A 14,431-nucleotide genomic window follows, 5' to 3' on the forward strand; every position below is an offset into this window, starting at 1 on the left:
TTTTGTATATTAGGTTTTTATTTGTCTTTTTTTTTTTTTTTAAATATGTAATATATATAGAGAGTAAGTATATATATGGGGGATAATTTTTTTTGAAAATAAGAAAAAGAATCAATGATGAAAATAACAGTTTTAAGATAACTTGTTTGATAATATAAATATATTATTTTTGTCTTAAAAAAATAATAAATATATAATAAAAAAGTTGTGCATATTTTATAAGGTCATTTTTTTTTTTCATTTTATAATAGGATATTAACCCCATAAAATATTTGAAAAATAAAGCAAAAAAATTATGAACTCATAATATAAGTGTAGAAATAGAAAGAAAAAAAAAGAAAAGGCATTTAATGGAAAAGTAACATGTTATGATAATTTTTTTTTGAAATGTGTGTTCTTTTCCATTATATATATAATATATTTTTAGCATAATTTTTATGCACTATGTATATGTTTGTTATTGGGGTAGAATATTCATTTTTCTACTTTTTTTTGAAGAATGTATGATATTAATATAATTATATTTTCATTGTATTTTCATTTTTTTTTAAATATATCCATTTATTTTACCTTTCCATCATATTATATATAATTCCTTTCTTTATTGCGTGTTAATTCTTCCCGATTAAAAAAAAAAAAAAAAAGAGAAATTTACTATTAAAATTAAATTATTTTAAAATTAAGAAAATATATTATTAAATAATTAAAACAAATAACAAATTATTGGGAAAAAAAAATACAAGAAAATAGTAATATCCCCTTACATCATTATATCTATAATTCATTATGCATATATAAAACTTATATGGTGGTATTTATCATTATTTAATTTTAAGTGTGTATATAATATTATATATATTATATTTTTCTTTGTTTATAATAAAATAGTAAATAATTTCTCAAATAATATAAAGATAACACTATTGTTAGAAATGTAACAATTATTTTAGTAATGTATTTGTTCATTCTTTTTATATGTTTTGTTTGAAATTGAAGAAGGCCAATGGAATATCTTTTAATTAACTTATCCCTAAATATATATATGGATAGCAATATATTTTGCATTTTTTATTTTCTTTAAATTATATAGATGTGTGCATATATCAAGTTCATAAAATATTCATATATATAATATAGTAGTGTGTGAATTTTCCAAATTTAGTAAATTTTAAGGAACATATCAAGCCCCTGCCTACCATTGTATTATTATGAATTTTTTTTATTCTAAAACAAAAATGCACATTTTTATATGAAGTTGAATTGACAAAGAAGACAAACAGTAAAGAAATAATTATTTTATAATTAATAAATTGAAAAATAAACTTCGAAAAAAAAAAAATATTTAAGATCCAAGTTAACAACATTTGCTCAATAAAAAAAAAAGAAGCTACTTTATTCTAATACATATAACAAAATGCGAATGAGTAAATTATATAAAAATAAAGAAAAGGAAAATGAAAAACCAAGTAACGAACCTCCAATCAAACAAGATTCTTTAAAACGTATGTCATCCAAATTTTTAGGAAATTCTCTGAATAGTTTTGATTTAAGCGGAAAGCTTGAACAAGTAGATGAATATCTTAAAAAATATCCATTTATAATTGAGTTTGGATATAAATTGGGAATTAAACCATCTTATATTGTTGTGTTTGGTGGTTCTGCTCTCTTTATTTCTTTGGTTTTGGGATGGGGCGCAGCCTTAATTTGTAACTTGGTTGGATTTGCTTATCCAGGTAGCGAAAAAAAAAAGATGCACATTTACCTGTACTGCGCATGTTTTTGTAACATGGCTGGCTGGGGCGTTATGGGGAATGTTATGAAAAATGTTTTTCCGTGCGTTTTTCATTCCATTTTTGTGAATTATTTAAAAGATATAAGAATACATGTTTACGAGTTAGTTATAATATATATATTTTTTTTTTTTAAACAGCATATCAATCATTTAAAGCGGTGGAATCACAAGGGCATGCTGAAACAAAATTATGGCTTACATACTGGGTAGTATTTTCGCTATTTTTTTTTATTGAATATTTAATTGATATAATATTATTTTGGATTCCATTTTATTATGTAATAAAATTACTTTTCCTATTATATTTATATATGCCACAAGTTCGAGGTGCCGAAACAGTTTATAATTATATCATACGCCCAATATTATTAAAACATGAAAAAACAATTGATGATACTGTTCATAAAATTAGCCAAACAGCTACTAACCATTTGAATCAATTTACTGGAAACATAGCAGAAAAGCTTGTTCAAGAAGGAGTTCGAAGAAGAAATGTGTAAAAAAAAAAAAAAAGTTATACATAAATTGGCTATTATATAACATTACCGTAGTATGTGTGTGCATATAACGGGAAATTCAAAAGTTAAAATGATGGATATATCGATATTTGGAGATTAAAATATATAGGACAAGGAGCCCTGTGGTCATTTTTTTTTTTTTTAAATTATTTATTTAAAAATTAAGGGGGAAAAAATACCACAAAAAATTTGATAACTTTTATAACAGGAAAAATTATGCACATTAGTAAATGGTTCATAATTTAAATGTCTAAAAAATAAAAATATCGTTCCAAATTACAAATTGAATTATTTATACGAAAAAAAATTATAATTAGATTTCCCTCAAAGTTATATAACACATAGTTCCTTTTTATGGACATTTTAGAAGTATACACAATTGCTATTATTTTATTTGTCCGAAGTTTTTTGCATTAATTGCATACTTTAGTTATTTACATATTATTTATTTATTTTATTTTTTTTGTAAGTTTTCGCTCATAAAACAAATTTAAGTTTGAATCTTATACCCAAGCCTTTATGCATTGCCATTTATATGTGCATGCGTAGTTTTCCTTTTAAAATACAAATTATTATAATAAATATAACTTATAAAATTATGCCTACGATTATTTATAAATTGTTTTCAAAATTTTCTATAGCAATTAAATATGCATGTTGTATATATTTTTCTATTCAATACAAACATATTTATGATACACAATGTTTGACATATACATGTTCATTTTCATGCTCTCCTCCCTCCCCCCCCCAAAAAAAAAAGTTAAAGTAATATATATATATGAAATAATATAATACGTGTAAAAAGGTTATGTATATATATTTAGGGAAAATAAGCCATTATAGTTAGCATTTTAAATAGAACAAAGAAAATAGAAATATGTTTATAAAATATTGTATATTGTGAAACCAGGTAAATTTTGTGATTATATGTTTGTATAATATTTCATATTTTATTTTATGAATGAAAAAAAAAATATATTTCTATAAATGTTGCTCCAATTTTAGTTTGCTATCCCCAACTTTGTAACATTTGTATATTATTTGGGGTTTACCTTTTTCGACAAAGAGCAATAAAGGGTTGATAATTCAAATAAGGAGTATTTCAAACAACTTATCAAATCATAAAATATGAAATTACATAGAAAAAAACATATTTTTTAAAATAGGGATATTATATATTTTTGCAGTTTAATTAATTTAATTATTTTTAATATATGCTAGGTAAAAAAATATAAAAAAAATTATTACATAATATATGAATTTTTATTATATTATAATTGCATAATTAATATATACTATATAGATATTTTCTTAATAATTTAAAAAAATTGCTTCATACTTATGAGAAAATGCAAATTTCAATTAATATTTTTAAATAGGGAAAATCAAATTACTTTATTTTATACATGATTATATATTTGAAAAATTCAATGAAAAATGGAGTATATTTTTTTCGGTATAGAAAAAAAATAATAATAGTAAAATAAGTAATTGGTATACTATTGCATATACAATCCCATTATAAAACTTAGTGCTATTTCACAAAGAAAGTAATACTTTTGTATTGCCAACCAATATTATTAGCTATATATGTCAGTATGCATATATATATAAATAAATATTTGCATGATGTATTTATTTTATTTAATATGTAGAGTACAATAATAATAATATAATATGCTTGTGGAACCAGTATAATTTGGCAAAATAAAATAAATAAATAAAAAAAATATATATATGGTATATAAATTATTCTTTAAACTTTTAGTTGAAAAAAATTTTTTTATGTAATATTTAATTTTAAAAATTTAATATTTTCAAATTTTTAAAATATTTTTTTATAAAAAAAGAAAGGGACAAAGTGTATTATTTATATACTTTATAAATTCACCTTAATTTCCTGTAAAAGCCCTTAAAACCTTTTAACATATAAAAAACAATTAAATAAAGCCCAAATATATGCAAGGTAATAAATAAAACTTGATATATATTATTCATAAAGCTTAATACATTACATATATATAAATAAATTTTTTGTACTTATAAGTTTAAGCCATAATTATTAAAAAAATAACAAATAAATGAATATTAATAATAATAAAGAAATAATAGATATTCTTTATTTTTTCAAATATAATTACATCATATATACATATTATATATAATATTAAAGTTAGTATATCCCTAAAATGTAATTTTTTCCTGAAATTTTGTTTAAATCGTTTTATTGTTTCACCTTATAGATATTGTTTAAAGTTTTTCATATGCATGTATATACGTATAATAGTGCTTCCTATTTTAATAGTATTTTTAAAATTAAGTGATATATATCTAATTTTTTTTTATCCATTTTAATTTTTTGAACATTTACAGATGGTTCGAATGAGCGTATTAGCTGATTGTTTGAAAACAATAAACAATGCTGAGAAAAGAGGAAGAAGACAAGTTTTAATCCGACCTTCTTCAAAAGTTGTAATTAAGTTTTTACAATATATGCAAAAAAAAGGATATATTGGAAATTTTGAAATTGTTGACGATCATAGATCAGGAAAAATTGTTGTAAACTTGTTAGGAAGAATAAACAAATGTGCAGTAATATCCCCAAGGTATGTTCTTTAAAAATATTAATGTTATATATTGTAGTGCATAAATATACACACGCCATATTTTATTTTATCCATAAAAATATATTATCATTTTTTTTTTATTCACTTTTTGCGCAGATATGATGTCAAGCTTGACGAAATTGAAAAAATTATAACAAATATATTACCAAGTAGACTTTTCGGGCATTTAATTTTAACAACCCCTTATGGAATTATGGATCACGAAGAAGCAAGAAGAAAACATACAGGAGGAAAAGTCTTAGGGTTTTTCTTTTAAATAATTTATATTATAGCTATTTTGTACACCCAAAAAAAATATATACATATTTTATGAACATGCAAGGCGAAAAAAAAAAAAAGTTATATATACGAACTGGATATATATTAGACAAACACATATAACATATTTTGTTAGAGTTAGATAATTTGAAGGATAATATATAATGACAGTAATACATACTTATATATGCATATACATACTATGTATGTAGTGATAAGAAAACAAAGATTTTACATAATACTTTATGTTCCTATGATATTATGACCATGTACATGTTACTTTTTATATTTTATACCTGTATGTTAATGTATTTTTAATTAATTGCTTTTTTTTCAACTTATTAATATGGAAGTGTAATAAAAAATAATAATCATTAATCACAATAATAATATAATGGCAAATAAAGGAATGTGAAAAATGTCCAAAGCAACGTTTGTGAATAATAAGACATTTCACGCAATTATTGTAAAGGTTTCCCTAAAATAGTTTTTCATATATTATATAATTTTCTATAAAATTGAAAAAGTGAGTTAACATGATATTATAAAAATTTAACTTGATTTAATTTAGTTTAATTTAAAAAATGTCAAGGTCAATCTTAGACTTTTAAAAGTTTTAATTGAGGTTTTTAAGCCTGACGTGTTTAATTGTGCGTGTATATTATAAATTGTGCAAAAAATAAAAAAAAAAAATAATAATAATAATATGTTATCTCATTTTATAGTTGTTATCTTAAGCCTTTAAAAGAAAGTTTGAATATTTCTTCCAATATTATGTGTATATTTAATTTTAAATTTGACATACAATATTTATTTTACATTTTTAATAATTATATATGGATATATATGATGGCATATATTATACATGAATATATTTACGTGTGAAAATGCGCTTTGGTTATAATTTTAATTAAAGAAAACATACTTTTGTAATTTATAAATGCATGAATAATGGCAATTTTGTTTTGTAAAAGTTTAAAAAAATATATATACTACGTTATTTTATAATACCTAATGTTTAAAGGGATTGCGTTGGCCTTTAAGATATACCGAAATGTCAACATTATTATTGTAAATAAGAAAAAGAGCGAATTGAAATATGATATAACTTTAGACATAGGCGCTTATTTTTATAATTGCATATATTTGTATTACTATATATTTAGAGTTATGTGTATTAACCATGCATAATATTTTGTTTGAAATAAAAAAATAGCGAATTTCGTGAAAATTTTATATTTATTGTATCTTTTAAAATTTCTCAAATATATATAGTAATAAATATACATTGAAATATTTCTTTTACTTTGTTTTGTTTAAATAATAAAATATGAGCAATTAATTTGTATATAATGAGATTAAGGATGCTGTTTATAATATTATTGCATATAATGCAAATTAATCTAAGCATATAAAATTTGACAGTTAAAAATATTTTTTAATTTGTTAATACTACTTTATTATATATATTAAGAATAAAAATACCTTTTTCTATATATTTGTATGTATCTTTATTTATATATAAAATATGAAATAAGTATTTATAGTTATGCAGCATGTATGTATATATTTTGTATGAACATATAAAATGCATAACGTATAGTTGCATTACTTTAAGCACAACGAAAGTGTTACAATTTTATATTAATAATTTAATATAAAAGACGAGATAAAAAAAACAATGAATAGGATTATAAATTTTGTAAACTATAAAAATAAATTTATATATGTATATATTTTTTTTTGCAATGATTTTATCGCTTGTTATTATAGTGCTATATAATATTGTTGTATACCATATAAATTATTGGTATCATTTTTATGGCTTATAATATTTTATAGTTTTTTTTTTTTTTTTGCATACAATTTTATTAATATTTATAGAGGTATCATTTTTTAGATTCATGCAAAATTTGAAATGTTTTTAAAATCTACATTTAAATAAATATATAATATTATATACAACCATAATAAAAGCATGCCTTAATTTTTTTAAGCCATTTTGACACTCACTATATTTTTCATTATTTTTTTTTAAAAAATATATTTTTAAAATTTGTATGTCATACATAAAATCCTATATTATATTAACATTGACAATATTCTTTAAATATAATTATTTATTTTATTTTTTTTTATAACAAAAAAACTGTATTGTTTATATTTGATAAATATTGTATTATATATATATATTTTTTTTATTTTTTTATTAAGAGTAACGGCCATAGTAGTGTTACATATATTATAAAAGTATACAAGTTTAAGTAAAAAAAAAAAACTAATAAATTTATGTAGTTATGTTAATAAATGTTAGCAGAATAATAATCATCTGTATTTTATTTTTATTTATTTTATTTTGATGCTTGCATAAAATAAATTATTATTGCTTATATAGAATGTATAATTTATTTTTAAAAAATTATAATAAAAAATATTTATATCCATTAAAATTATACAATAATTAAAAAGCGTGGTGGTTATCATTTATATTTTATTATGATCTCATATATAAAAACTTTTTTTATTTTATGAAAAATTTATGAATATTCGATAAAAGTATAAATTTCTTATACAAAAAAAAAATATATATATTATAAGATTAAACTAAAAAAAAAAAAAAAACATTATGTAATACAAACTATATAGTAATATATATATATATATATATATAATTGTTTTAAAACAAGGTTTTTTTTATATTTATATATGATTATAAAATATACATCTATATGTAACTATTGTGTTAATATATCCAATTAGTTGGAAATGTAAATGTACATTTTATTATTTTGCTTAAATTTATTTTAATAATTTTTAATAGTTAATTTTTTGTGTAGAAAGTATTTACAAAACTTTCATAGTATATAAAAAAAAACATACCTATATACGAATAATGTATGGATTATAATGCTATATATTAAGCATTCTTTGACTTTGTTATATGAATATATATATGATAGTGTGTTGTTATAGCTATATATATATATATAACGCTCAAACTGTGTTAAATATAGCCATGTAATAAAGAGAGTATGAAAATTGAACGATTTTATTTGTTTATTTCAAGACATATGAATTATATTATTTATTATGTGTATGCAATATATTTCTTTTTTTTTCCTTTTTAGAATTTAATAGTTTTGTTTATTGTTATATTTTTCGCATTGTTTACAATTTTTTTTAAATTAATATATTATATGTTTTTTTAATTTGCATTAAAAGAAATACTATATATGTGTATTTATATTTTGCTGAAGTAAATACTCATACATATATAGTGAACGGAATTGTATAGATATACAATTTGGTTAATTTATAAAAACACAAAAGAATAAATATATTATTCTATGTTTTTATTTTTATTTTATTTTTTTTATCTCTCTATATATATTAAAGTATATGTATACATATGGCTTTTGCTTTAGTAGTATTATATAACTGTATATATAATATACATATATAACAATTATTTTTGTTTTTAATTATTTGTGTATATCACATTTAATATATTTAAAAATATTATTATTAATATATGAACAACATCATATATTAATTTGTTTTATATATAATATAATTTTCCTGAAAAAAATACATGATTGTATATATGGTATATAGAATAACAGTTGTAAAGATATATGTATGTATGTATGTGCAAAATAGAACAGAAAAAATATTACTATTGTTTTATATTTATGTGTGAGTTTTTGATATATATACATTTTTTTTAAAGTTACATAATTTAAGAAAATATTTATAAAGGATTGAAAATGATTGAATAATATATATTTATATTCATATTTATATTTGTGTGGCAAATAAATTAATATTAAACTTGCTTTCTTTGAATTTTTTTTTATTTTTTTTTTGCATACCTATTGATTAAGGATTTTATAAATCCATAAAACATGAATATATATATTTTGTGTAAAAATATGTGATACTTGTATGTATACATATATAATTAAAATATATTTAAAGCCGTAGTTATTCTCTATACTTATAAAATATCATTGACTTGTTTATTTATTTTACATTGTATATATATGTTGGAATAAGAATGTATACAAAGTTGTATAAAATTTAAAATATTATAACAGATACATTAATTAAGTGCGTAATTTAGGAACGAACCTAAATTACATTTATACAATATTTTCATGGGTGTGTGCTTTTGTATATTAGTGGAATAATTTTTATGAAAGCTTTAGAAAGAATGAACAATATATAATTTATTTACAAAATCTTTGCATTATATATATTTGAATAACTTGAAATGTGTTTGTGTTTCATTTTATATATATTATTTTAGTTTTTTTTTTTTTTTTTTCTAAATTTAATATTTGGATATTTTTATATGCTTGTATTTGTGAGTTGATATATATTAGATAGAAAGAAAAGGATAAAAAATAAGAGAGTATATATATATTTATATTTTTTGAAATTTAAAAAAAAAAAAATGCATAATAAAAAGGGAGTTTCAAAATATGGGGATAAAAAAACGACATCAAATATGGCTAAAGAAAAAGTAAATAATGATGGAAAAAATAAAAAAACAGATGATAATTTAAATAATGTTGTAAATACTAGCGAAAGAAGAATATTATTTTATAAAACTAAAATATGCCCATGGTATATTAAAGGAAAATGTGAAAGAAGAAAAACATGTTTATATGCACATGCTCAAAATGAATTAAGAGAGTTACCAAATTTATGTAAAACTAGTTTATGTCCTAAATTAAAAATAAATGAAACATGTAATGATAAAAAATGTAAATATGCACATACAAATATTGAATTAAGAGCCACTGAAAATTTATATAAAACTGCTTTATGTGAAAGTTTTAGTAAAGGAAAGTGTTTTTCGGGTCAGTTTTGTAGATATGCTCATGGCCAAAATGAATTAAGGGAAAACCCAATGGAAATAACAGATAAGAATATAATTATAGGAACTTGTAAAACAAAAAATGAAAATATAAACGGAATAAATAATAATAAATCTGAATTTGAGAAAAAAAAAGGAGGAACAGATAGTAGTAGTAATGAAGATAATTCAAAAAGAAATGAAGCATATTATGTATTATCTAAAAAAAAAGAAAGAAATGTTACATCAAATAAATATAATATTTTACCAAAAAGTGATGGGATTTCTGATATACGGGATTCAGGGGATATTCATATTTTTAATGATACAAATGGAGGTGAAAATATTTATGAATTTAAAAATAAATTAATAAAGCAAAACATAAAGAATGTAAATAAAAATTCTCAAAATAATAATGGTAAAATTAATGGAAACAATAGTATGAATGGAAATGATAATAATAAAAGGGTAACAAAAAAAATGACAAAACAAGCAAATAAGACAATGAATAAACAAATTGATACCACAATTGAAAACCAAGGAACTAGCCAAGTTGGTAAACGAATTGAAGAAATAATTGATTATGGAAATAAACAATATATTTCTAAAAACACAAAATATAATACCTCTAATGTTAATCACAAAAATGTACATAAAACATTAAATAATTTGATAGGCCCATTGGCAAACTATTTAAAACATGAAGAAAGTTCAAAATTTAATGAAGAGCAATTTCTAAATGATAATTTAAATGTATTGTCATTTTTAGATGACAATAATAATTCTATAGAAAAATTTCGAAAAAATTATTCTAGTGTAATTTCGGATAAAGTTGTAAATAATGAAAACAAAAGTTGTTATGAAAATTATAACAAAAATAAAGGTGTTATAGATAATCAAAACATTTTAATATGTGATAAAGAAAATAAAAATAATCCAATTATGAATAATGTATCGAATAATAATAATAATACTACTACTAATAATAATAATTTTCCTTCATCACTTTTAAAATTTAATATTCAAAATTTAGAAGAAGAAAATGAAATAAGTAATTTAGTAGATGTTCATAATAATGATAATGTGGAAATAAATAATAAAATTGGTAACATTAACTATTATAAATATGAAGGAATGGAAAACATGGATATAGTTAACTTTAATAGCTTTGAATTTGAAAATAACAACAATAGAGTTATGGATAATGAAAGTAGCAACATTGAAATGAGTATACAAGAACATAATATTTTAAGTAAAAATTTAAGAAATGTTGAATTTAAAAATAATGAAACAGAGAATAATTTTTATATAAATAGGAGAAATGAAATGGATATTAGAATGTACCAAAGAAATAATATTATGAATAATATGAATTATATTTATGATAATAATTTAGTTTGGAATGGAAATAATGAAAAATGTGAGAATTATTGGGGTAATGGGAATACAGAAAAATGTGAAAGTTGGGATAATTATTTAGGATTTGAAAAAGAAAAAACATTTAATTCTGAAAAAGATTATTTTAAAATTTTTAATTATGGAATGTGTAATAATATTGGCAATAAATTTAATTATTGTGATCCGCATAAAAACCAAATAAACAAATATGATAATTCTCTATTTATATTATAGAGGAAAGTTTTAATACTTGACTAGTTAATAATTTCATTAAAAAATAAAACATGGGCAATGAATATATGTATGTAGGGTTATACAGATATATATATATATTTTTTAATAGTATAAAATAATTTCAAACTTTTCATATATATTTTTTTTATATTTTAAATATGTATTACATATATAGAATGTATACACAATTTGCTATAATATATATATTTATTTAGGTATATTTAAAACTTTTTTTTTTAATTTATATCCAATTTTTTTATTTATGCTTATTTATTTGGAATATATGTAATGTGCAAATAACAGTTATATATTTTTTTTTTTTTTTAATTACAAACTAATTTAATATAATTAGGTATTTTTTAATATAATTAATATTTTTTTAATATAATAATTTAAGAAAAATTTCGTTGTTTTAGTGTGTGTTAGTATTGTGTGCAAATAAAGTAAAATAAATAAATAAATATATACGAGATAATAATATAAATTTTAAACTATATCATTGCCTAGAACTCTGGCAATAAGCTCAAGACATAATTTTCCAGTTTTTGTAGCATTTGGATCAATTGGTAAAGAATCTCCATGCACAGCTTTATCACTTTCATCCAAAAGGGGGTTATATTCAACAATGTCCATAGATACAACTCGTTTAGTATCTGATATAGATTTGATTAATAAATGAATTTCCCTATAATTCAATCCACCTTTAGCTATTGTACCAGTTCCAGGCGCGTATATCGAATCAACACTATCAATATCCAGTGATATATGTATAGGGGAATTTTTATTTGGATCGATTTTATTTAAAGCTTCACAAATAATATTGTAAATACCTTTTTTATCTATATCAAACATAGTATAGTAATTTATATTACATTTTTTTAAAATAATTTTTTCATATTTATCTATATCTCTTATTCCAATAATAGCTACATTTTCTGGTTTTAAATGTAATAATTTTTCTGACCATTCAAAATATGGAACTTTTTTTTTAAACAAGCCTAAAGCATGTGCTAATGACATTCCATGATAATTTCCAGAAGGTGACGTTTCGGGTATATTTATATCCCCATGTGCATCTATCCATATAACCTTTAAATTATTATATGTTTGCAACATGCTTAATATGCTTGAAAAAGCAACCCCATGATCGCCTCCAATATTTAAAATAAAATTTTTTTTTTTTAATTCTGAACTCATGGTTTGGAATAATTTTTCACTAAATTTACCGATAACTTCTGCGTTTTTTATATTATTATAGTAGCTTGGATTATTGTTATTTATTTGGTCATTTTCCTTTTCAATATTTTCTTGTTTTAAAAAACCATTGATTGGTATTTTTTCTCCAATATTTCCAATATCTTCATACCCCCAGCCTACTGCTTTAATAACATCATGTAATCCGAATTTTCTCAAATTATCACAAGCCTTATTTACACCGCTAAGGGATTGACCAGCAGATAATGGGGAGCCAACTATTGATATACATTTGTTAACATAAATGTTCTTTTCATCTTTATGATTTGTTAAATAATCCTGAATGCATTCATACATTTTCTTTTTATCTAATTTTTCACAATTTGTATTTTTGGTACCTTTTCTATATTGCTACCTGACCGATCGGTGTTAAGGCTTTTTGCCCTGAGGTGCCCGCTTTTTCAATTATTCAATGATATGGGGGGTAGCGAACTTGGGAAATGATATTCTAAACAAATGATGTTACTAAAAAATAGATTGAATTGGGGTGGTATTGCATAAATGAATAGGAATTGTCAAATTGAGGTAAATATAAAATAGTTAGAACAGTTAATTATATTTCAAAATAAAAAAAACACATAATATATAATTATATACAAATTGGTGAATTATGAATAAATTAAATTTATAAGAAGTGGCACAAAATTGATAAATTTGTAATTTTAGTTAATCATATACTTATTGTAGAAAAATATGTAATAATAAAACCGGTAATTGGAATATGAAAGTTTTATGTAATTTAATTATGTATAGCATATAATTAACAAAATAATATAAATTGGATACAAATGTTATTTTTTAAAAATATGTTTTTTTTTCTTTTATTTCCTTTTTCACAAAATATGTGGCACTGCATTTTGTGGGTAATAAATATAAATAATGTTATGTATATATATATAAAACAATTTTAGCATTTTTCTCATATTTCATAAAAATTTATTTAAAAAAAAGTGTATATAAATAGTTTAGCAGTAATTGGCAAAGTATCAATTATGTAAATATAATTATATATTTGGTTGCTTGTTTTGCTTTAAGGTTTATTTGTTTGGTCATTTGGAATTTTTTTTTTATTTTACAAATTAATAGTGAAGGAAATATGTAGCACATGAAAAGTTTTTTTCCCTAATTTGTTCCAATTTTAAAAATTGTGAAATGACAAGTTTAAGCCTATGCTACAATATTATTATAGTTTTGTATTTGTTGGAAAATAAAAATATGGGCAATGCAATTTTGTTAACTATTTTATATACATTAAGTTTTTTGGTTGCCTTTAATAACATAAGTATATATATAGAGTGGATAAAATGTTTAAAATTTATATATATTTAAGAAGTGGTAATAGCAAAACAACATAACATATTTCTCTAAAAAAAAAGACAATTTTTTATATTTGTAACTTATTTAAGAGCATATTATAAAATAATTTGTAGACAAAATTGTTTGTATTTATATTGAAAAAAAATTTAAGGAAATAAAAAAAAAAAAA

General features: G+C 20.5%; 4 protein-coding genes across 4 annotated transcripts; 3 read left to right on the top strand and 1 right to left on the bottom strand.

Annotated features, from left to right (window-relative positions):
* Positions 1 to 1,414: 1,414 nt before the first annotated feature.
* PBANKA_0414500 (protein YOP1, putative) lies at positions 1,415 to 2,292 on the top strand (the record flags this gene model as incomplete). Its single annotated transcript, XM_034568189.1, has 2 exons — positions 1,415 to 1,733; positions 1,931 to 2,292. The coding sequence occupies 2 exons, from the start codon at positions 1,415 to 1,417 to the stop codon at positions 2,290 to 2,292; spliced, it is 681 nt and encodes a 226-aa protein (XP_034420203.1).
* Positions 2,293 to 4,686: 2,394 nt separating this feature from the next.
* Positions 4,687 to 5,196, top strand: PBANKA_0414600 (40S ribosomal protein S15A, putative; the record flags this gene model as incomplete). The annotated part of the gene is made up of 2 exons (XM_034568190.1): positions 4,687 to 4,919; positions 5,037 to 5,196. 2 exons carry the CDS (start codon positions 4,687 to 4,689, stop codon positions 5,194 to 5,196), a joined length of 393 nt encoding a protein of 130 aa, XP_034420204.1.
* Positions 5,197 to 9,654: 4,458 nt separating this feature from the next.
* On the top strand, positions 9,655 to 11,691 carry PBANKA_0414700 (zinc finger protein, putative; the record flags this gene model as incomplete). The annotated part of the gene is made up of 1 exon (XM_034568191.1): positions 9,655 to 11,691. One exon carries the CDS (start codon positions 9,655 to 9,657, stop codon positions 11,689 to 11,691), a length of 2,037 nt encoding a protein of 678 aa, XP_034420205.1.
* A 486-nt stretch (positions 11,692 to 12,177) lies between these two features.
* PBANKA_0414800 (arginase) lies at positions 12,178 to 13,242 on the bottom strand (the record flags this gene model as incomplete). Its single annotated transcript, XM_034568192.1, has 1 exon — positions 12,178 to 13,242. One exon carries the CDS (start codon positions 13,240 to 13,242, stop codon positions 12,178 to 12,180), a length of 1,065 nt encoding a protein of 354 aa, XP_034420206.1.
* Between the last annotated feature and the right edge of the window lie 1,189 nt (positions 13,243 to 14,431).

Source organism: Plasmodium berghei, assembly GCF_900002375.2.
Source record: "Plasmodium berghei ANKA genome assembly, chromosome: 4".
Classification (NCBI taxonomy): domain Eukaryota; phylum Apicomplexa; class Aconoidasida; order Haemosporida; family Plasmodiidae; genus Plasmodium; species Plasmodium berghei.